The sequence below is a fragment of the Triturus cristatus genome, chromosome 5_2 (genome assembly GCF_964204655.1).
Source record: "Triturus cristatus chromosome 5_2, aTriCri1.1, whole genome shotgun sequence".
Lineage (NCBI taxonomy): Eukaryota > Metazoa > Chordata > Amphibia > Caudata > Salamandridae > Triturus > Triturus cristatus.
In genome coordinates this window covers 903,291,465-903,316,666 of record NC_140588.1, presented here as the reverse complement: position 1 = coordinate 903,316,666, position 25,202 = coordinate 903,291,465, and the positions used below count along the sequence as shown (strand labels likewise).

The following is a 25,202-nucleotide window of genomic DNA, read 5'->3' as shown; positions in this document are numbered from 1 at the left end:
CAACACTGGATATCTAAAATGGCTCTGAATAGTTCTTCTCCTTGTATGAGTAAGTTACTAATTGTGCTTTTCCATCTTCTTTTCAAGATATAGAGGTGTTGATGATACTAGGGATTCAGTTATTTACTGCTTAAGCCACCATAGTTTTTCCACATTAGCCCCACTTTTAACATTAATTAAAAAAATATTTCTCTCATGTTCAGACAGCTAACTCAAAGGTTAGTGAAGGAGCTACAAAAGTATCAGTCTTTTGCTTTGTTCCTCTTCTTGAGATTAAACAGGATAAAAAGAAAATTCTACCCCTCAACAGACTGCACTATACCTGAAAAGAAAGGGTTTGCTTTCATGCCAAGGTACATCAATAATTCACCACACTTTAGGAAATTCATACATAAATATTTTATTTAATCTTTGATCGTTTCTGAAAAAACACTTCTCACTTTTAAAAAAAGACGTATCTTACTGGTAAACCAGATGATGATTTTAAACAGGATCTAGGTTAAGCTCTAAAATACAAGCACCAAAGTATTGGCCAGTTTCTGCTTTACATACAGACAAGCCACAAAATAATATGACAATACACAGCTACAGAATGTACAAAAGCAACTTATTTATATATCTTTTCCTTACTTATATACCTTTTTAAGTAGGCTTTGTCAGTAGTGGAAACACAACGAAAATGTAAACCAACAATCAAAAACATAAATGAAAGGAAAACAAATACATGTGTGATTAATGCATAGTACTGCAACACTGTAAGACTTTAGTCACCAAAGATTCACTCCGTCTCAGAGCCTCAGACATAGACCACTTTATCTACATTTTGCAGGAAAAGAGAAATGCTCTGGGACAGAAATACTTCAATCAGTTTGGATTCATGAATCAGGCACCAAATCTCAAATGAGGTAGGACTATTAAATAGGGACTAGTTTTTACTTAACATGACCTTTTACACTGAGCTTGTTTCCTATATCATTTTTTTTTAAAATCTGTTTTTATTGATTTTATATGCTTAACAATCTTTACCAACATATGCAGGTTATTTGCCAATTTTTCTGTACAATCAGTTGCGTGGCTACATGTTACCACATCTCAGATTAATAGCATTTTGTTTGTGAGCTTCACATTTAACATTCTTTTTATATCAACCATTACTGCTTGGTACAAAAGAAAACCATGGAGGCGGGTGTTAACTAAACCGGGACAAATTAACACATAATAGGTGTGAACAAGGAACCGGTGTTTATGCTGCCTAAACCCTCCCTCCCCCTTGTTATTATGAATGACTCTGCATTAGCAGTGCTTAGGAGTGTAGTGCAGGACATGTGCTAGGTTGCGTGTTATCCTAGTTTTAATCAGTGGGTGTCTCCGCTGGTCAGGTCTCGGTTTCTGCTGGAGCCTGAGGGGAGGTTACAACAGCTCGCTGGGGCGCTAAATCTGCCAGTATTTCGTCCCAATATGCAGCTAGGTGTATTTTACGCAGGCCTAATGTATCTGTGCGCCTTAAAGCAACACTCTCTGCTTTGCCCCAGGTGCACATTGAATATCTCCACATGCTTATATTTGGGGGATCGGGGTGCTTCCATTGTTTGGAAATCAAACGCTTCACCACTGCCATTCCCAAATCTAAGAATCTAGATATGGCTTTACTGTTACGATTCCTGTTGTGTAGGTGTAGCAAGTAAATGTGCCATTCAAATGGAATAGTGCGGGTTGTGCATTGGGCTAGCGCTTCCGTCACATCTGACCAGTAGCTAGTTAGTCTCGGGCATCCCCACAGCATATGTACAATGTCTGCATCTACATGCCCACATCTTGGGCATGCCGAGTCGGTGCGCTTAAAATACTGGTTAATCTTAGCGGGCGTGAGATATGCTCTGTGTATTATGCGAAATTGAATTTGGCACAGGCGCGCATTCCGGGGGATCTTTGTCGGGGCTTCTAATACTGAGACCCATTCCGGCTCTGTGAGCGGGCGGCCCAAGTCTGTGTCCCAGTGCTGGCAGAGGGACGTTAAAGCGAATGTTGTGCGGTGTCGGAGCGATGCGGCGAACCACTTAGTGAGGTGTCCCCCCTGACCCATGACATGCAGGTATTGTACTGTGAGGTGTGTGGCGGGTTCGGCTGCCAGGTTGCCCCACTTTACTGTGAGTGCCGCTATTAGGGAGCAGTGGAGTAAAACCTGACCTGGGGGTACTTCAGCCTCTGTCACGAGTGTAGTATACAGCGTTAATGTGCCTTCGTTGTATAGATCTTTCATAGTTTTTACCCCTGCTACGTGCCACTCTTGCAGTTCTGCTAACGTTCTGGTGTTGATGCCCCTGGGTGTGCCCTCCGGTGGTAGTGCAGGTGCGTATGAGACTGCTCTCCGAGTGATGTACAGCGTCCTGCGATAGCTTCTGTGCGCCACAGTCACCAGTAGGGAGTTCGGGAGTTTGACTGTGGAGCATGGGTGAAATAGCCTGGTTAGTTCTGCTGCCGCCATCGGCGGCTGTAGGGATGCAGTGTCGCCAGTGTGGCGTCCTGCCAGTCATCTAGAGATCCATTGGAGCTATGTTGCTAGATAGTATTGTTCCAGGTGTGGGATTGCTAGGCCCCCCTGATCTGTAGGTAAGTAAAGTTTACAAATAGCTACCCGATGCCTGGAGTTGTCCCATATGAAGTCCTTGATTAACTTTTCCAAGGGACGAAAGAATGAAGGTATTATATAATGTGGGACGTTTGTGAATTAATAGAGTAGCCGGGGTAGTATCACCATCTTTATTAAGGCTACCCTCCCCGGCACTGACAACGGGAGCGTGCTCCAGAAAGCTGACTGCGTTCTGATCGCAGTCAGAGCCCTTCCTAAATTGCCATCCTGTAAATCCACTGGATTCCGGTATATCCGCAGTCCTAGGTACCGGAACATGTCTATGAACCAGCGGACCTCCGTCCCACCAAGCACATAGCCGGGGTTTATGCTCTGCTCACTGAATGCGTACAGACCGGATTTAGATGCATGTACTCGCAACCCTGATATGGTTGCAAAGTTTTCTAATATCGTTGCCAGGTTCTGCAGGATGCGGCTGATGTCCCTGACATATACCATGAGGTCGTCGGCATACAGTGATATTTTATGCGTGCTATCTCCTAGAGGTATGCCCTCGTCCACCCGGCTCGTATCGCTTCCGCTAGTGGTTCAATCGTTAGCAAAAAGAGCAACGGGAAGAGGAGGCATCCCTGCCTCGTTCCTCTTCTGACGCGCACTGGTTCCGATATGTAAGGGCCCGTTTTCACTCTCACCGTGGGAGCACTGTAAAGCAGCCGGGCCATCCCCAGGAAGGACTTTTTTAGCAGTGTAAAGAGAAACTCCCATTCTAGTGAGTCGAATGCCTTTTCAAGGTCCAATACCAGGCAGCCCGCTCTTGGCCTTTGGGCTGTCGGATAGGCAGCAACCCTGAAGAATCTCCTGAGGTTCAGCGCTGTGTTTCGCAAAGGCACAAACCCGTTCTGGTCTGGGTGTGCCAGGGTGGGAACTACCTGAGCTTGTTTCCTATTTCATATTCCTTGTCTTTTCTTTCAAGTTCTATAAATGAGCTATCCACAGTGGAACAAGGAATGGAGATTTCTCTTTGTTGTGGGCCCACTCAATGTGCCATCTGCCATTTTATTTTCCTGTTGAACCTTCTCTGAATGGATCCTGAGGAGCTCTTTTAAGTGATGATTGCTACTGGGAAACTCAGTCTATTGAAGGAATAAGAGACTCTTTTAAGCGATGATTGCTACTGGGAATCTCAGTCTATTGAAGGAATAAGAGACTGATGCATAAAAATGGCCACTTAGAAGAAATTCACTTCTGTGGCTTCTGAGGAGTGGCCTGCCTCCAATCTGTTTTCCTTAACATGCGCCACAACATATTTGTGAGACAGCCCTCACACTGAAGGAACTTAGTGTCACAGGAAGACTTTCCTCCATAGTTATACTTTAACTTTGTAGTATAATGCCACGTCCGTCCGCCCTTGGATCGTGTGTTGGGAAGGAGGACATATATGTTAATTATATTTAAAGTCAGTAAGCCTACTTTTGTCTAAAGAACTGCCTGCGATTGTTTTTGTGTTTACAAAGATTTCATGAAGAAAAGAAAAGGTCCTCTTTACACCTAAATGCTGGACCAGTCAGACACCAGGAACTCCCTAAAACCATAAGAAGCAAAACAGACATTCTCCTGCCTAGCTCCCAGATGGTCAAACATTACTGCAGATTATACAAGACTGGATCTTAAATTCCTTACATTCAGAAAGTATCTAAAACCTCTCTTCTTCAAACTTTATCTTCCTCATTAACTGTTTCTTTTGTTTGCTCCTTCTTCTGTGCCTTTTTATTTAATGGTTTTTATGTTCATTTTAAAGTGCTCCTTTGGCCCTCTGGCTAGTTACATGCCATGAAAATACTTAAATGAAAATAAATGAAGGAACAGTTCTGTATTTTTGAAGTCCTGCAGTTGAGGTGCTGCCAATTAGCTACACAAATCAGTAATTTGATTTTTTTTAGTGCCTAGAAGATCACAATATCACATTTTAGTAGTCTATAATTCCTAACGTTTATCCCATTGAATTGGGGTGTTCATAAACATTGTATTTTGGAGCTGCTGTCTGGCTGAAACATCTTATCTCCCGACAATGTCCTCCTTTCTCACGGTACAGTCTGAATGTCAGTCACAATGTCATCAATGGTCCAATGGTCTTGTCTAGGAATAACTTTATCCAGCAGTAACAGTAACCACCTCTGCAAACACAAAAACAAAATAGCACAATCAAGAATGCACCTCATGATAACAATCAAATTAAATGATAGAAACATACTTAGCAATAGCATTAAATAATCAAAATCTACAGCAAAAATATATAATTCTTAGTCCCCATGTATTTCCTTTTACACATACTTATCAACACCCCCCCAACCTCGTTTCTTGATGCTAGGGGGTCTGTGTAATTAGTAAGAATGTTTCCTTAGCTGTGATGGCATGGACTGGTGCCATGTCTCTTTCAAATAAATCTCAATCTCTGTTCAGCCACTGTTTGTGTGATAGTGACACAGACACAGACACACACACTGATTTATCTGATTTTCCTAAATGAAAATAGAACATATTGTGCAGTCTTTGCCTCTTGGCAGTAAATACTCTACTTGCTTCCCCTCTGGTCTACAACATGCTGGGAATAGGCTTTGGGCAATTGTTACCCTTTCTACTTTCAATAGTTTTAGGAGGTTATGCAATGTAAGAAAATCTATTTCTCTGGCTCTCCCCTAGATGTATACCCCCTGAAGCTTGTGAAATAACTCCCATCAGTTCTAGTAACCCCTTCACAACACTCTGCAATTTTTCTTTGGTCCCCGCTGGACGAGTTCCCTCTTTTTTGAAAAAAGATTTCAGTACTTACTCTTCAAAAACAAACCCACCGCATGTATCATGGCCAATTACAACCCGAGTTTGCTCCTTCCTTTCCCAGTCAAAATCATGGATAACATTGTTAATACCTAGCTCTGTGGCTTTATCGAGGCTCAAAACATTGTCAACCGCTACCAGCCTGGCGTCTGTTCTTCTCAATATACTGGGCCAATGGTGGCCTCTGCCACCAATAACATCTGCTGTATATGATATTCCATTGTACTGTATTGGTTGGCCGTTGTCGGAATCTGCAGCACAGCCGTTGATTGGTTTACCTCTTCTTTGATTGGTAGGTCTTGGGTAGTATTTCTCCGTCCCTCTTGATCTCCATTCAGACCCTTTTCTTGTGTCATTCCACAGGGCTCTCCCCTCAGCCCCACTCTATTTAACTTTTATGTGTTGCAATTCAACTCTCTGAATAAAGATTTTGATATCAATGTATATGTATACACAGATGGCATTCAGCTGATTAGAAGTCTAGAAGGTGATCTTGTGTCCATGCAACTCTGTTTTCATGGGCACCATTGATTTTGTTTTGTTAAAGGAAACATTCAAATAAAAAAAATACATAATCATCATAAACCATCAAATGAATCATAAAATCAAGATACACATGTCAAGAACTAAAAACGAACTGCTTGCAGCTGACCTTAGCTTGAGTGCCATATTTAAAAATGGACCCACAACATAACAGTTTACAGTAGATGACAACCTTTGTAGGTATTAAAAGGCCACTTGACACTTGGTGCATTTCTCCTCGCACAATACCAAAACAAGATATCTATTTTGAGCAGGTCTATTAAAAAAAAAAAATCACAAAAGACCATGAAATGCATCATGGCTTGGACTGATAAATTGTCACGTGGACATAATCTTACTGCTTCACCTGGCTCCCTTCCCTTGGGAAATAATAACAAATAATGTGCGATACCCACTCTAAACTTAGTTAAAAGATTTTGTTCGAAAACATTTAAAACCATGATCAGATACGGCTGTAATTCAGCAGTGGCTTAATGAAGATAAAAGAACTGTAGACTTGGCAACTTCAAATCCAGCCCTTCGTGAGGATCTTCTCTTCAATAAGGTTCTGTTTGTCCATGATTTATCAGATTTCTTAATGTTCCAAGTCTACTCAAGGAGACTGAATTTAGATGACATTCCTGATTTATACAAGCCAACTAATCTTATTTAGGGCCTCCAGTTTCATGCAATCTCTAAATGATCTCATCTGTCAGACCAGATACTGAATTAGTCTAAAGAAAAATCCACAGCGGGAGTTGTGCTACCTTTAAAACAGTCTCCAAACAATGAAGACCTAATTAATTGTGGCAGATATAAATCGAGATGTCTAGAGGTAAGCCAAGTAGGCACCTGTGAAAGCAATTTTCCTCAGTTTATAAACTTGATACATCAGGGGTTCCCCCAACATCCATACCATAGGAGGGTACTGAAATTTCTTTGCTAATGTAAATAGTCTTAATCAAGTTCAAAGGTGTATTCCCATTCTTAGATAACAACAATTGGCAAAACCAATAGGTTCCGACTATGCGCAATCTATTGGCTTTGCCAATGCATGTTTACGTGTTCCACAGCAGAGCAAGCTGCTGTGCAACATGGTTTTAAGTAAAAAAAAAAAAAAAATACCTCTTTCCAAAAAGCACTATGACGCAAACAGCGTTGATCACGTCATAGTGTTTATTTCTATTTAAAGCTATGTTGCACAGCAGCAGCCTGGGCAATATCTCGCAAAACACAGTTTATAAACCAGATTTTTATATTTATAAAACAATCCCGAGGGGGGCACCAACTCTGGTGAATTTAGGACATCCTTGACATATGCAGTCCAATCCTATAGACCCTCTACTTCACTATCATCTGCACAAACCAATTTAATGTGTAACTCTCCGCCCTAGCCTAATCAGCTACATCTTTGGTCCATAGCCCAATTGCTGGTTGATCACTGTTCGAAATGGGATTTTTGGTAGGCTAGGGCATGTGTCAAACCAGGCAGAAACCACCGCTCTAGTCACGATAAGGGAATAACACTCCAAAAATAACCCCTGCTCACCCCCTTGGTAGCTTAGCACGAGCAGTCAGTCTTATCTTAGAGGCAGTGTTTAAAGCACTTGCACATAACCACCAGTAATACAGTGTAAGCACTACAAAAGTACACCACACCAGTTTAGAAAAATATCCAATATTTGTATATGCTTAGACAAGACCAAAAACTATAAAAATCCACAATTCAGTACTTAAAAATCTTCAGTTACCAAAATGTGCTTGTAAAACAGTTCCTGGATGTTGATAGCTCCGTCCAGGGCTATCACGGCGTCGTGAGCAAACAAATCCAAACAGTTCCGGCTGACCGCGGCCTCGCGGGCCAGCTAGAGTATCGGGAAGACCCACAAACAGTACCTTCTAGAAATGCATGGTGTCGGCGTCCTCTTGTTGAGTTTCCGAAAGCACGGGGTCCGCAGGCGTCGGTTCCGCAGGTTGGTGCAGGAGTTGGTGGGGCCCTCGAAGTCACACGCGTTGCAGATCGAACTCCTCTCTTTTGGAGTCCGGAGCGCTGATGTCGGCAGGCGTTGAGTGCTGCGGTGTGAAGTGCAGCTGTGTGGCATGCGGTGCCCTCAGGTCGCAGTGCGAGCAGCGGCTCGGTGGCAGCGTCAAATGGCATCGTCGTTAAGACCAGGGTCACGGTGCGAAGTGAATGCGGTGCTCGTCGTGGTGCTGGCAGGTCGCGGTGCAAGCAGCGGCGTCATGGTTGCTGAAGCTCTGTCGTCGGCTGATGAACTGGAGTCGATGGCGCTGGCGTCGGTAGGCCAAGGCTGTGGTGCAGGATGAGGGCAGTGCATCATGTAACTTTACGAGTGGTGGCCTCGAACCACGGTGCAAGCAGTGGCTGTGATTTCGGCGTGGAGCGGCATTGTCAGGGAGGCCAAGGCATCGTCGTGAAGCGAGGCAGTGCGGTGCCCACAGGTCGCGGTGCGAGCAGCGGCTCGGTGGTGGCATCAGCAGGCGTCATCTGTGAGACTAGGGTTGTGGCGCGGCGTTGCAACGGTGCCCTCTGCGGTGCCGTCAGGACTCGGAGTCGGCTGCGGCGTGGTAGACGTCTTCGGGTAGCTTTTCTTCTGTTGCAACACAAAACACACAGTTCCCAGTGCTCTGGGCAGAAGAGCTTGAAGTCTTTGCTGTTCCTGAGACCTCTTGAACAGGTGGCAAGCTCTACCTCAAGCCCTTGGAGAAACTCACAAAAGTAGATTGCAGAAAGTTCAGTCCGGTCCTTTCACTGCCCAAGACAGAAGCAGCCACTGCAGGCCAGTACAGCAAAGCACGCAGCAAAGTGGTAGTTCCTCCTCACAGCTTCTCCAGCTCTTCTTCTTGGCAGTCTTCGTGGTCCAAAAGAGTTCTAAGGTTCATGGGTCTGGGCCCCAATATTTATATCCCAAAATCTTTTGATCTCTTAGGCAGAGAGTGTCTGTGCCCAGCCAGAACCAGTTCTGCCTTCTCTGGTGTGACTTCCTGGCAGGAGGTGGAGACGGCATTGTCAGAGGCAGACCAGGCCCTTTGAGGTGCAAGGAAATCTCCTCCCCCTTCCCCATTTGCAGCCCAGGTCTATTCAGTCCTTTCCTGACCCACCTAGACTATCTGGAGCCACTCCTGCTCTCCAGCCTTCTGTCATCCAAAACCCAGACAGGCAAACCACATTCCACCAGAGGCACATGGGATGACAGAGTAAAGATTACACCTATCTTTTAAAAGTGGTATTTTCAAACACAGAATGTAAAAATCACCTTCACTAAAAGATGCATCTTTAGATTCTGAGTTCAGGTATACTAAACTTTGTTTTCCTACCTAATTCCCCAGGCCAGTTATGTTTATAAGATGTTATAAACAAACTCCCCATTCTGTCCTATGGGGAACAGATAACCTTGCAATAGGCGTTAGTTGAAATACAAAAATGTCGCTCAGGTGCTCCAGACGATCCTTGTCCCCCTAAATTATGGAAAATGTTGGCCTCGTCCTTGACGGATGGCCTCCGCCATATTTGGAACATCTCTCTAGACATGGGCATTTTTCCAGATAAATGGAAACATGCGACTCGTCTCCCTTCGAGAAAGAAACCAAATGGCGATGCAGGTGATCTTAGCAACCTGAGACCCATCTCCCTGCTTCCCGCACCAGGAAAAATGTTAGAGAAGCTGCTTCAGCGCCAACTGACCACTTTTATTGAGCAGAATGGCACTTTACACGATACTCAATCTGGTTTTCGAGCTGGGTTTAGCACGGAGACCGCTCTCCTCGAGGTGGCAGAGTCTGTAAGATGGGCATTGGACTCAGGAGCATCGGCATTGCTGGTGCTCCTGGATCTGTCCGCTGCTTTCGATACTGTCGACCACACCATCCTGGTTCAGAGATTACAAGGCGTGGGCCTTGGTGGGAAAGTGTTAACGTGGTTGTCATCCTATCGGAGTGGACGCACCCAGAGAGTTGCTTTACAACCATTTGAATCCAAACCAAAACAGCTTAGCTGTGGCGTCCCCCAGGGCTCAGCCTTAAGCCCTCTACTGTTTAATCTCTACCTAGCTCCACTGTTCTCCCTTATTGCCAATGGGGGTGTGAAAGCGATTTCTTACGCTGATGACACCCAGTTGGTTTTTCCATTTAAGGAGCGGACGGCAGATGCTTTTAAGAATTTTAAGGGCTGTTTGCGGGATATAGCGCTGTGGATGAATTCTAACAAATTAAAGCTCAATGCCGGGAAAACTGAAGTTTAGTTTTTCGGCAAGGGGCCAGCGCCAGATCCAGAGATTTGGTGGCCGCCAGAAATGGGTTCACCACCATTCCCTGCCTCGCGTATCCGCAACTTAGGAGTGAAATGGGAGGCGGATCTCTCTTTTTCAGCTCAAATACAGCAGGTCTTGTCAAGCTGTTTTAGTACATTAAAAAACCTTCGGAAAGTCCTTCATTTCTTGCCTGAGGATTGCCGTAAATCAATAGTACATGCCACAGTCACATCCAGGCTTGACTATGCGAACAGCCTATACCTTGGCCTTCCCAAATATGCCATAGGTCTTCTCCAGATCATACAGAATGCGGCTGCGAGACTGGTTCTACGTATCCCTTTCCGACACCATGTCTCTCCGCATTTACAGAAGCACCATTGGCTGAAAGTGGAGAAAAGAATTACATTTAAGGCCTTGATTCTGCAATACCGGGCTCTGAAGGGAAAATGCCCTGGTTACCTGAAGGAAAGACTGAGTTTATATAAGCAAAATCGCGTGTTGCGTTCTAATTCTCAGATCTTGCTGCAGACCCCCCGCTTTGCGAAGGCACGTCTAGGTGGGAGAGCCTTCACAGTTGGTGCAGCCTCACTGTGGAATGCCCTACCAGATGCCCTGCGGCAGGCTAACACCGAATCCTGCTTTAGGAAAGCTTTAAAAACGTGGCTCTTTTAGGATAGTCTAACATGAACTATTTGGTCCATTTTTCTCTGCCCGTAATTCACCTGCTGCTTTAGCGCCGGGACACCCCTGTTTGGGGTAGCTGTTGCGCTTTATTAATGAGTGTATTATTATTATTATTAAAAACTAAATTGGCAGTAATTCACTATCAGCACATGCCACACACACCAGGGCATGTCCTACCTTTCACATACACTGCACCCTGCCCGCAGGTGGTACCATGGGCCTACCTTAGGGGTGGATGACATGTTAGAAATGGGAAGGTTAGGGACTGGCAAGTGTGTGCACAGGCCAAGTTGACATGGCAGTTACAAACTGCGCGCAGACTCTTCATTGGCAACTCTGAGTTACCTTTTCAGGGCTTCTCACGTGGGTGGCACAATCAGTGCTGTAGACCCACTAGTAGCGTTTGATTTACAGGCCCTGGCACACTCAGTGCACTTTACTAGGGACTAACAAGCAAATCAAATATCCAATCATGGAAACACCAATCCATAACACATTTTACAGAAAGCATATGCACTTTAGCACTGATTAGCAGTGGTTAAGTGCCCAGAGTCCTAAAACCAACACAAACAGGTCAGGAATAAATAGGATGAAGACGCAAAAAGGACCATTTCCAACACAACCCCCTTCCAGCCCAAAGCCAGGTAGACCAATCCATACCGCAATGGACTTCCCTGCTTGGGGCGATAGAACATGGAACCTGGCCAGCAACAGCAGGGTTTTCTTCCCGTTCTACGCGTTCCTGAACCTAGTTGGATACCTCTATCCATACTCTCAGGGCCCACTAAGCAGACCCATGGTGAACCCTTCCCCCTCACCTGTGGACCCCATCTGTGCAGCACCTAAACTTACTTTGCTCACAGATGTATCCCAACAGGCAGACAGTACCCACATGGCCAACACAATGGTGTGTCCCAGCCCACCCCCGGGGTGTGACTCCTGTACCCCTCCCAGGGGCAACTCTGTCCATCAGGACTGCCAGCCACAGTGGCCACTGACAAATGTCAGTGATGCGAGCCAGGCCTTATGCCTTTCAGGCCACTCCACCCGCTGTGGCATCAAAGAGTCGGCGCGGTAGCCCCAGGTGCCTGGCACTCTTTCTCCAGTCTCCCCCCTGCCAAGTCAGGTATGGCATCCTGACACTGGCCCACCAGCCCAGGGTCTGTACCCTGCGGCTGGACAGGAGACTGGGGTGGGCTCTCCCACACCCTCTCCTCCCCAGGGTTCTGTACCCTCTCACCTGGAGCGGTACCACCTTCCAGAATTGTCAGGGCACCTGGGGCAGGTGTCCTGCACAATTCGCCCACCAGTTCAGGGGTCCTATCCTGCAACTGGCACACCAGCCCAGGGTCTGTACATTGAGGCTGAACAAGGGACTGGGGTGGGCTCTCCCACACCCGGTCTTCCTCCTTGGGGCTCTGTACCCTCCCACCTGGAGCGGCACCCTCAGATGACAAACTGGTAGGGGCACTGTTAGCAGTCGCCCCTTCCCCCAGGTCTGGGGGGACACCCTGAACCTGGTCTTCCAACCCAGGCTCTGTACCCTTAGGCTGACCAGAGGTCTTGGGCAAGGCTCTCCTTCCCTTCTGGAGTTCCGCACTCTCCTCCCAGGTGAAGCACCCTCAGAACCAAAAACTATCAAGACGCTGGAATCAGTCCTCCCAAACAATGTTCCCACCAGTTCAGGACCTCTCTCCAGGAACTGGTCTCCAAACCTAGGGTCTAAACCCTTGGGTTGCACCAGGGTCAGAGGTGAGGACTCCCTCCCTCTGCACCCCCTTCCAGAGTTCTGCACCCTCCCACACGGAGTGGTACCCTTGGAAGACAAACCAGTCAGGACACTGCTTACAGGTGTCCTTCCCTCCAGGTCAGACAACACCTGAACCTGGCTTCCCAACCCAGGGACTAAACCCTGCGGCTGAGCACCCCCCCTGGCACACCAGGGCTTCCTTGGGAGTATGCATGCCCCCCAAGGGTAACACATGACTCCTGTGTTGTGTGACAGTCTGCCTGGCATAGATCTCCCGACCCCTGTCCATCTGACAGTGTGCTAAGATCTCCCAGGACAGAAGTGGTGACACCATGGTGACTACTAGGAGGCTCAGCCCTCCTGGCTTGCCCCTGACCGGCCCCTGACCCACTGGTTGTCCCACTGGGGAACGCATCCCCCTCTCACCCCTCAATCTGGACTTCTGCACCCTCCACTTAGGAGCGGCACCACCAGACACCAGAACTGCTGGAGCTCTGTTTACAGACACTCCACATTCTCCTGACCCTAGGAGATCCCCCTCAACGGACGACCTACCAGTACAGCCTAGGCTCCCCACCTGGTGTTCCCACCTGGAACTACCCAAGCTCTGGGACCGGGTTTCAGGCACCTTGGGCCGCAGCCTATTCCCACTCCTTCTCGGCAGAGACAGGACGTGAGTCCCTACACCCTTCCCACGACACCGGGACCTATCTGGGCTACCACAAACCTTTCCCACCACCCTTGGTTGGGAAATACCTAAGCCACTTCCTTCCGGGTCACCCCCAGATGCTTCTTCAGACCCTATGGAATCCACCAAAATGTCTGCCTCCAGTGCAAGCTCCCTGGGGTCAGAGAACTCACACTCCACTTGGTGTTGGCATAGCTCTGGAAAACAGGGACTTAAAATATGCTCTCCAACAATTGAATCACACAGCCCCACACAGGTGTTAACCAAACTACCCTTCACTCAACCATCCAGTGCCTCAGAAAAGTACCCCACATAATTCTCACAAGACTGGCGAGACAGTGTCTGACTGTTGCTGTCCCTCAAACCATACTCTTCTGGCTGGTCTCCATACTCACTTACCAGGGCTTCTATCATAGGGGAACCCCTTTCCCTGCACCTCTCATCTAGAGTCAGTAGAGTGTTCCTCCTACTACCAGGAAAATGATCCCCTGTGCCAGTTCCCCAATCCACCTCAGGGACACTGTGCACCACTGGAGTAACCTCACAATCCCCTGGTGTATAGCAATCCCCTTTTGAAGCAGGGGACCAGATCTGTGTGTGTACCTCATTCTCAGTACTGGATCTAAAGTACTGGATCTAACACTTTTGCTGTCACCATCTGGGCTGGGCCTAGCCCTACTGGCTTCCCAGTACAGCTCTCTCATTTTAAACTCATGGTCTAACATCATTATTTTCTCCTCCATGGCTAACTTAAGCTTCTCCAGTTCCACAGCAACTCTCTTTGCTTCCCGCCTGCCCTCCAGCTCCTCTGGGGACAAGGCACTGCTGCTGCCTGGTTTAGAGGGTGCCCCCCTCCCAAAAGAACATCCAGCATTGGAATAGCCTCTTCCACCTCCAGGCTAAGATCCCCAGACTGCTCACTAGCATGTCTGGCCGCTACCCAGGCACTCAGCGCTTTTTGTAGCTCCCCTTTTCTGGTGAGGCCTCTGATTTGGATTTTGAGGTTTTTGCAGATCGTCTTCAACTCCTTAACACTGTAGGTTTCTAACCTCTCCTCCTCAAAGGCCACTTCCAAGGATGCAACAGATGAGGCAATTGATTCAGGCATGTTGTTGTACTAGAAAGTTCAAGTTCAAAACCAATGGAAAGGCAAAAATAGACCCCAAAAAAATAGTATGTGGTACATAATGGTCTGCGATATGGTAGTAGTGCACACCAATCACTGTAAGCCAAGTGCAAACGCAAGTCCTATCCTCACCGCTGACAACCAATGTTAGAAATGGGATTTTTGGTAGGCTAGGGCATGTGCCAAAGCCAGGCAGAAACCACCACTCTAGTCAGGATAAGGGAGTTGCACTCCTAAAATAACCCCTGCTCACCCCCTTGGTAGCTTAGCACGAGCAGTCAGGCTTATCTTAGAGGCAGTGTGTAAAGCATTTGCACATAACCAACAGTAATACAGTGTAAGCACTACAAAAAGACACCACACCAGTTTAGAAAAATATCCAATATTTTTATATACTTAAGACAGGACCTAAAACGATAAAAATCCACAATTCAGTACTTACGAAACCTTCAGTTATCAAAATATGCTTCAAAAACAGTTCCTTGATGTCGATAGCTCCGTTCGGGGCTATCACGGCGTCGTGAGCAAACAAATCCAAACAGTTCTGGCTGACCGCGGCGTCGCGAGCCAGCTACGGTGTCGGGAAGACCCACAAACAGTACCTTTTAGAAATGCAGGGCGTCGGCGTCCTCTCATTGAGTTTCTGAAAACATGGCGTCCACAGGTGTCGGTTCCGGAGGTTGTTGCAGGAGTCGTGGGGCCCTCAAAGTCACACGTGTTGCAGATCGAACTCCTCTCTGTTGATGTCAGGAGCGCTGGCGTCGGCAGGCGTCGGGTGCTGCGGTGCGAAGTGCAGCGGTGAGGCATGCGGTGCCCTCAGGTCGCGGTGCGAGCAGCAGCTCGGTGGCGGCGTCAGATGGCATCGTCGGTGAGACCAGGGTCGAGGTGCTAAGTGAATGTGGTGCTCATCGCGGTGCTGGCAGGTCGCGGTGCAAGCAGCGGCGTTGTGGTTGCTGAAGTGCTGTCGTCGGCGGACGAACTGGAGTCAATAGCGCCGGCGTCAGTAGGCCAAGGCTGCAGTGCAGGATGAGGACGGTGCGTCGTGTAACTTTAGGAGCGGTGCCCTCGAACCACGGTGCAAGCAGCAGCGTCGATTTCATCGTGTAGCGGTGTCGTCCGGGGGTCCAAGGCATCGTCGTGAAGCTAGGCGGTGCGGAGTGCGGTGCCCACAGGTCGCAGTGCGAGCAGCGGCTCGGTGGCGGCATCAGCAGGTGGCGTCGTGAGACCAGGGTCACGTTGCGGCGTTGCAACAGTGCCCTCTGCGGTGCCTTCAGGACACGGAGTCGGCAGCGGCGTTGTACATGTTGTCGGATTGCTTTTCTTCTGTTGCAGCACGAAACACACAGTTCCTAGTGCTGAGGGCAGAAGAGCTTGAAGTATTTGATGTTCCTGAGAATTCTTAAATAGGGGGCAAGCTCTACCTCAAGCCCTTGGAGAAACTCACAAAAGTAGATTGCAGAAAGTTCAGTCCAGTATTTTCACTGCCCAAGACAGAAGCAGCCACTGCAGGCTACCACAGCAAAGCACACAGCAAAGTGGTAGTTCCTCCTCACAGCTTCTCCAGCTCTTCTTCTTGGCAGTATTCTTGGTCCAAAAGAGTTCTAAAGTTATGGGGTCTTGGCCCCAATATTTATATCCCAAAATCCTTTGATCTCTTAGGCATAGAGTGTCTGTGCCTTGCCAGAACCAGTTCTGCCTTCTCTGGTGTAACTTCCTGGCAGGAGGTGGAGACGGCATTGTCAGAGGCAGACAAGGCCCTTTGAGGTGCAAGGAAATCTCCTCCCCCTTCCCCAATTGCAGCCCAGGTCTATTCATCCCTTTCCTGACCCACCTAGACTATCTGGAGCCAATCCTGCTCCCCAGCCTTCTGTCATCCAAAACCCAGACAGGCAATCCACATTCCAAGAGAGGCACACAGGATGACTGAGCAAGAAAATACCTACCTTTTAAAAGTGGTATTTTCAAATACAGATTGTAAAAATCAACTTCACTAAAAGATGCATCTTTAGATTCCGAGTTCAGGCATACTAAACTTTGTTTTTGTACCTAATTCTCTGGGCCAGTTATGTTTATATGATGTTTTAACAAACTTCCCATTCTGTCCTATGGGGAACGGGTAGCCTTACAATAGTGAAAAACGGAATTGGCAGTAATTCACTATCAGGACATACCACACACTCCAGGGCATGTCCTACCTTTCACATACACTGCACCCTGCCCGCAGGAGTACCTTGGGCCTACCTTAGGGGTGGCTGACATGTAAGAAAATGGAAGGTTTGGGACTGGCAAGTGTGTGCACTGGCCAAGTCGGCATGGCAGTTACTAACTGCGCGCATGTTCTTCAATCGCAACTTTGAGTTAGGGCTTCTCACGTGGGTGTCACAATCAGTGCTGCAAGCCCACTAGTAGCTTTTGATTTACAGGCCCTGGCACACTCAGTGCACTTTACTAGAGACTAACAAGTAAATCAAATATCCAATCATGGAAACACCAATCCATAACACATTTTACAGAGAGCATATGCACTTTAGAACGGATTAGCAGTGGTAAAGTGCCCAGAGTCCTAAAACCAACGCAAACAGGTCAGGAAAAAATAGGAGGAAGAAGCAAAAAGTTTGGGGATAACCCTGCAAAAAGGGCCATTTCCAACAATCATGAATCATCAAATGCATAGCTATGTTCCTTTTAGCTAGTAGTAGGTTGAGTGATGTTGTTCTAGTTTAATATGGGGATATCTACAACATGCGTTTGGTGTATTTGTGGTACGTAAGTCTGTGTTTTTCAGGTGCCCCACAGAGACTTCCAACAAATACTTTTAAATGTGGGAGCATGACCAAACGGTTGTATGACGGAAACCTGCATGCATTTACCCCACATGCCTTTACAACTGAGTCACTACCCTGACATTACCATACATTGCTTTAGCATGCAAGTTGTTATGACTTGCTTTTTGGGGTACTGGACTTTGGAATAGTATAAATTACTATTTCAACTCCAGTCTATGCAACAGTCTGGAAGGTGTTGGACTTAACCATCCAACACTAGTCTGACAATGGGCCCCCAACAGCAAGTCGTTATAACGACCTACATGGTAAAGTCGCAGTCAGGGTAGTGACTGCATTGTAAAGGCAGGTCATTGTAAAGCATGCAGACTAAAGGATGCATGCCTGACCAAGCATTTCAGGCATCTATCTGCTATCTCTAGGTCAATCTTGTAGAACATGTTGGGGTCGACGTATATGTGGTGCAATATAATAAAGTGCCTTAGGAAAAAAACAGCCATTAGTTATTCATTTCATAATGTGTAAGGGCTCTAATCCGTTCATTGGCCAAATGTTCCCCTCCACAATCCATTTCCCAATCTTTTTTCTTAATACTAGCTTTTTTGGACATATCTTTACTTAGCATCTTGTAACGTCTTGTGATCGAACTCTTTGATATTAATGAATCTGACATTATTGCAAGCATGTTTAAAGGCTGTGGTGCATGTCGGAAGGTTTGGCACAAATCCCTTACTGCTGTTGGTAACTTCTTCTACTGTATGAACTGACCATTTCCCACCCGATATATTGCCCTTGCTTCCCATTTCTGTACATTCTCCTTCCATCCTCCTTGAACTTTCCATGTTTTTGGTGGCGGTCTACATTTTAACATTTATCTCAGTGGACCCTCCTCTACATATGGTATCTCAACCCTGTACATGTGCATCATCTCATGCCACTCTACGTGCCATTTCAGTATGAGAAAGGGCGGATAGTCTCCCATCATGTATGTTGTTAACAAACCTATCAGAAAGGAGGGTACTGGCATAGAGTCTAAGAGCAATTCCCTGTCATTTGTAAGTCATAATGTCACAAAACTCAGGTATGTGGCCAGATATTCTCATATCTGGCAATTGTAGACCGCCCTTCCTAAATGACAGCTTCAATGTGTTCAGTACGTAAGCATGAGTGCAGGCAACTTGGCAACCCCATTACTATATTTTTGCCAATGTCAATCTTCCAGTTAAGGACAAAGGCAGATTCTGCAAAAATATTACTGCCTTTTGTAGTCCAACTATCAATTTGTCCATAATGACTGTCACTGTAGTTCAACAGGTTCCTTCTGAATGTTCAACACTCAGAATCTAAGGAAAGGTCTGGGAATTCCATGTGTGATGCAATTTGATCAAGCCTCAAAGGGAATAATGTTGACTTGTCTGGATAGATCTTCAATCCAGACATAGATAGGAATCTGTCTTCTATCAATAATAGGGAGTCTAACATTCTCTCTGGGTCCATCAGCATGTCATCTGCATATGGCTAGACGACATACTCCATTGTGCCTGTCATTATTCCATTTCCTGTAAAGGATGTTCAGGGTTGGCAAGCCAATAGTATGATGGCTGTTGCAAAAGAAGCAGTAGAGATAAATGGCATCTCTGCTGGGTAATCTTTCCAGCTGCCATTTGTCTAACATAGTCTCATTAGTTGTATTCATGTGGTAAGCTGGGCGTTTGGAGTATCTATCCTACAACTATTGGCCCAAAGTTCTGAAGCTCCAGAACATTAATGAGGTACTTCCATGATACTGTAGCAAATGTTTTTTCAGCATCTGAGTAATCCGGTGCCAAATCCTCCCCGCTATTCATGTGCTCACTCATTACATGTGCCAGTCTTCTAATATATGCTTTTTTAAAGACCATACCACAATTTTTTACCGAATATTGGAGCTATTTCCATGTGCACCTTAAGTGTAACCTAATTTCACAGCACTGGGGAACCAGTGTAAAGGCACATGCCTGCTTCCACAAAGCAGAAAAGGTGACGTGGCATCCAGAAAAACTGCTTCTAAGCTAGATGTCTCCCAATTTCATAGCTGTTCTAGGAAAACAGCACCAATGGATTTCAAGTAAGAAAGAAATCCTGTTGCTGTATATTGACCTTGAAGACAAACTGCTGAACACTGCTGTTGGGTCCATGTTTTCTGAAGAACAGGAAACTCCCAGAAGTCCATTTTCAACAGCGCCAACTTGGTTTATAATTGCTCATAGGCTCAGAGTGGCCAAATGGGAGGTTAGGATAGGGTGTAGAATTAGTAGGGAATTGTTTGCTGGGAGGGATGTGTGGTGCAAGAGAGTGGACACGGGAAGCAGCTGGCTGGAGTTTTAAATCTCCTAGTGTGATATTTAGAGCATTACAATGCCCTGGCTTGTTTCATTTGTGGAACAAATTTAAGTTCTTTGGGGCAGATTTACAAGTCCCTTGCGCCACTTTTGCGTCACTTTTCCCATGTTAAAAATGACGCAAAAGTGGCACAAGGAGCTTGTAAATCTGCCCCTTTGTATCCTCTTGCCTACGTTATTCCTCAGCTTCCTCACTGTTAGTCATACCTAGTTACTGGCGTGCTTGCAGCGGAGGATGTCCTTTCCCTGCTAAGGCCCCTGCTAGTAGGAGTATGACATATAGAAACAGAAGGAAGCTCCAAATACTGTAGCTTTTCACAAAGCATACACCCACCTTTGTCGTCTGGTTTGCTGTTGATCTGGATACTCTACGTGGGACTCCTTTTGGCTAAATGTAGTACTTAATATCAATTTAGAGTGGATTATAGCTTAATTACAGAAGTAACAGATTGCCTTTCCCGCTTAGTGAGTGAGGGAAATGGAATCCTGGAAAAACAGTACAACAATTTGCGTTGTACACATCGGGTTGTGAAAATCATGATGTCAGCAACTTATCTCTGACAACTGAACTGTGCTAACTGTTTAAATGAAAACAGAATATCTCACTGAAAACAGAACAAACTGAACTGAGTTCAGAATATTCACCTAAAGAACAAGTTGCCTACCTTTGGTAATGCATTATCTGGTAGAGACACAGTCTAGTCACAGATTCCTTAACTTGTGAATTCTCTCCAGGCGTCAGACTGGATCCAGAAATTTTTCAGCAGTCCCTTTGCGCCCTAGGGGCGGCGCCTCTTGACTCCGGGATGATGTTGACTGCTGATGTGACGTCAGTGGAGCCATATAAGTCCCCTTTGGCACACGGACATCAGTTCTTCTGTGAAACCTTCCATGCTGAAACACAGAGCACTATAGAAACTGGCTGTGGAAACAGTATGCCAAAAAAGATCAATTATCTTTAAAACATACTTAGAAAATGGAAATAAATGGAATGATAATACCCAGACAAGACCCATAAAGAAAGATCCAGTGCTGTAACGAAGCAAATGGAAATGAAAGGTATGGGAATACCAAGTCAATATTTAAGAAGTAAGACCAAATGGTCCATTGAATTACACAATTACGTGAAACAGTAATTACTGATATATAAAACCAGTACTGAAAAGGGGTATAACCCTTACAGCATAGCTCGTCCGCAGAGTGGGGAAGATAGGCAGGGCGTTAAGGAATCAGTGGCTAGACTGTGTAGACCAAATAATACGTTACCGAAGGTTAGTAACTTGTTCATCTGATAGAGACATGTAGCCGCAGATTCCTTAACTTGTGAATTAAATAACTTAGCTATACCCACCTGGAGGAGGGTCTGCAAACTAATGCTACGAAATCTCTCAAAGAGAACCAGCTGGTCGAAATTGACCACTGACCAGATCTATGTAGGAATTAAATGAAAAAGAGCATGGCTCTCCATAAAAACCGTGGCAATGACCACAGACAATGTAAATAAGAAACAACCCCGCAGGCACAGGAAAAGAAAAGCCTCAAGTGGAACAGGATAATACTCTGTTAGATATCGGACAACAGTCAGACAATAGTATTTAACCCCCCAAAAATAAGTGAGTCCCTGGACTAGAAGGGCCAAAGGCAAAACAAATGCCATGTAACCCGCATTCTCTACATCAGTAAAGAAAAATCTGCAGGAAATATGCTCTGATTATTCCAAAAAAGAAGGGATTCCAAAACCTAGTCCCATTAAAACCAAAATGAATAAATCCATTCATCGCTAGATCGGGATGATCAATCCAAGTATCCAGACAGATGAACGTCAAGTCCATTTCTAAAACAAAGAACCTTTTTTTTTTTAAAAAGTAAATGACCATGCGAAGGTTCACACAATGCATAGTGCCCATAAAGACAGAAAGATGGCAATTAAATATATATGAACTTGCTATAAAAATTGGTGCATTATATCCAGATCTATATATCCGCGTTCCACGCATACATTTAGATTTAAATTTTAAAGAATGTAAAATCCTTTTTATGAGATATAGCACAACTATATCTCATCATGTGTAAACACATTTGCAACACACTTATGTAAACTCTGTTACACACATGGATTAACGGAAATGAAATCCCAGTCCCAAAGTACCATACAATAAAATATAATATCAAGAGATATTGCACCCTCAAAGAAACCTTGTGTGACTTAGCATTAATATAATGCTGCCTGTCAAAAATATCTTCACAGGCTGCTTCTACCTAAAGAAAACCCACATGAAAATAAGCCCTTGTCAGTAGCAATCACTTCCAACCACACTCGGCCTTGAAGATCAAGATCAATAAAATAAACCAAGTCCATGAAAAATAACCAGCAGGGGAACCCAGTTGGAGTAATTGTCTACAAAGCGTATGAGACAAAGTTCAATCTGACTGTAAAATAGACAAGTGCTCAATACACATTTATAGTTATATATAAGAACACACGAGCTACCAGATCATACGTTCACACTATGATTCCTTACAGGGATAAAAGGTACAGCAAATAACTGATTCTAAATAGAGAAAGAGAAATGTCCCCCAGGAGACAGAGAACATCCAACCTCCTGAAGGAAAATGTATAACTATCAAAGTACCAATGCTAAAGAGTATGGAAATATCCAGGATGTTCTTAAAGTGAAGAAGGGTCAAAACGCAAACCTTCTCTTTAGATAAAACAGAAATCTTTGCAACCATGTAAACATGGTCGTAAACAGCCCTAAGATAAATAAGATAAGAATAAATACCACCTTCATAAATGGAGGAAACCAAAACTTTTAGTATTCAGAAGAATACAAATCTGACACCTTGAATTGCTAAACATAATGTCTCCCGCAAAAAGGAGCACACTTCCATAGAACAAATTCCGATATGCAGGTAAGGGACGCATCACATAATAAAACTGGCATGGCACCCTCACCTCGAAGCATAATTTTTTAATTATCCAACACACAGAGTGTCCGTGCACCACCTGAATTATATGCAAGTGCACTCCGCTAAGTAGTGAAAAGGACTGCGTTGGAGAAACCCAGACCAAAATTATCCTGAGTTGGAAATTCAGAATATTCAAAGAAAACAAGTATACATTCTGCATACAAGATCTCACGATTGGTATAAGTAATATGTCTCTTAAAAGAGATACTGCAAGTGAACAGTAATAAATACCACTATACCAAACTGCTTCTATAGAAGCATGTGAAAATGTAAACTTCCTAACCGTAATACACAACACCTGCAAATTACCTCTTCATAAAGCTCATTACAAGAGGAAAAAAGAAAAAGAATATACCTCAGGTATTCTTATACCACTTAAACTATTACAGACTACTGTCTGTAATAGTTTAGAACAGTAACCGCAGCACCAGCAGAAACGAACGTCCACCAACAAGGAGGAGCAAATTTGCATGGAACAATGCCCATGTTGAGGAGAGGAAGTCAACACACATCAAAACGTGCATGATCTCTTCACCAGGAATCAGATCCCAAAAATCACTACATAAAACAGAGAAAGAGTAATTAAGACTCGGTATCACTTCTCCTATCATGGAAGCGTCTCAATGCTGTATCGGCCTGAGCCCAAAAAAGATGGGTGCCATCAACAGGCATATCGACTAAAGTCACCTGTACAGCCTCTGAAAAGCTTGAGGTTCTTAACCATGCAAGATGTCGGAGCACTACCCAAGATGCCATGGCTGGGCCTTTCGAATCAGTAGTATCCATGCCACACCTGATTATTAGCTTAGCTGCCTGTTGCCCATCTCTAATCAAGTTTTCAACATCACAGCGGAGAATGTCCAGAAGCGAAGGCAACATCGTCTGCAAGGTATCCCACAGAGTGTGGAAAAGACGTCCCAGAAAACACGACGTGTTGGTAGACCTTAACGCAGAACTAGCAGAAGCAAAGATGTGCTTGCCACGGGCAAATTGACTCCTAGACTCCCTGCTCAATGAAGTCTTGGGTGAAGAATCCACATCTTGAGAGGCTGTAGTCACTTGAACTACCAGGCTACGAGTGGTAGGATGTCTGAGGAGAGAAACTCGATTTCCTGGAGCAGGCAGATGCCTGCGAGATATCGCAGAGTCAACTGAGACCCTGTGTCAGGCTTGGCCCAAGTACCCAACAATATGTAGAACAGGGCATCAATGTATGGAAGAACAGGCTCTTTCCCCCAACTGTCCTTGATAAAGGACATCAATCAAAAGCCGGTGGACTTCTCCACCGTGGGCAATGACAAGTCCAAAACTGCAGCCACTCTCCTCAACACATCTGCAGAGGAGGAACTTGCCTCAGTAGCGAGATTAGGAGGTGAAAGTAGCACGAAGCTGGGGAAGACTCCAGTCTCAACTAGAGCAGATATCCAAATCTCACCCACTTGCGATGGAATAGCTTCAGAAATGGTCTGAAAAGGGCCAAACTCCCCTGCATCACCTGCCACAAGGCAACACCCAGAAGTCTCACCTTGAGAAAAAGGCCACATTCCCCCCAATTTACTCTAACGGCTCCGCACCCGAAGCCGATCGACGTAACGAAGGCGACGATTCAACGTCGATAGGAGAAGGAGAGACTTTGATCGGTGCAGTTGACGTCAATGTTAGAGTTGGCTGATCGATCACGGACGCTGAAGGTGCAGTCGCCGAAGGACTGTGTACCGGCGCCGACCCAAAGACTCTGCTGGCCCAACCGACACTGAGGACGAACCCACCAGCGTGTCTTCCCTCACCTCCTTGGGGCCCGTGGATGCTCCAGTGGAAGGTGGGTCCCAAAGATGAAAAATACTTCCACATCTGGGCGATCGATGCCCCGGCTCCTGGAAAGACAGGAAGATGCGAGACGGAGTCGCTAGCCGCCTCCTCAAAAGTGGGTGGGAGGAGCTGTGGGAGACAGAATCTCCATGCGGTGATTTTGGGGGATGGGGGTGCTGCAACTTCAAATGCCTGTGCTTACCCTTGGACATTTCTGAAGTACGACTTCTTAAGAGAACGACTCCGGCTTCTGGAAAGGCCACGCAAACTGACCTCAACATGAGTAGAAGATCTAGGCCGCAAAGTCCATCCAGAGTCAACGTCATCACAGAGTCGTAAGGTGCGCAGAGGGATTGCTGAAAAAGTTCTGGATCCAGTCTGACACCTGGGGAAAATTCACAAATTAAGGAAACTGCGGCTACATGTCTCTATCAGATCCCTGAAATCATAGGTGTAGAAGTCCAATCTTAACTCTAGGATGTAAATCCCATGGTTCTCCAGAGCAGGGAGCACATTATCAGCTAATTAACACATTTTCCGCTCAATTTCCCCATAGCATATCCCTCCGTTGCTCCAGAATTTTCCTGCCATGGGTTGCATCTCCATTGCAAACTACCTTGCACCCTTCTCTAAATAGGAAGGTTTCAAAGTAGATCAATTAATCAATATGTTATAATACTGTTGGACCATGACTCTTTGGCATGAATATTTGGCTTGCCCGCCCCGATTTCTTGGTGGAACTTTGTTAAGCATGAACATCTGACTAAAGGAAATGGTATTCACCTTTGGTAACAGT

General features: G+C 45.7%; 1 protein-coding gene across 1 annotated transcript in view; it reads right to left on the bottom strand.

Moving 5' to 3' along the window:
- Positions 1–375: 375 nt before the first annotated feature.
- LOC146829392 (uncharacterized) overlaps positions 376–25,202 on the bottom strand; it is a 434,028-nt gene continuing 409,201 nt past the window's right edge. Inside the window, exon 17 of the mRNA XM_085608055.1 lies at positions 376–4,764. Within this exon, the coding sequence (XP_085464181.1) occupies positions 4,672–4,764 (93 nt within the window). The 3' untranslated portion in view covers positions 376–4,671. The remainder of the gene's footprint in view (positions 4,765–25,202) is intronic.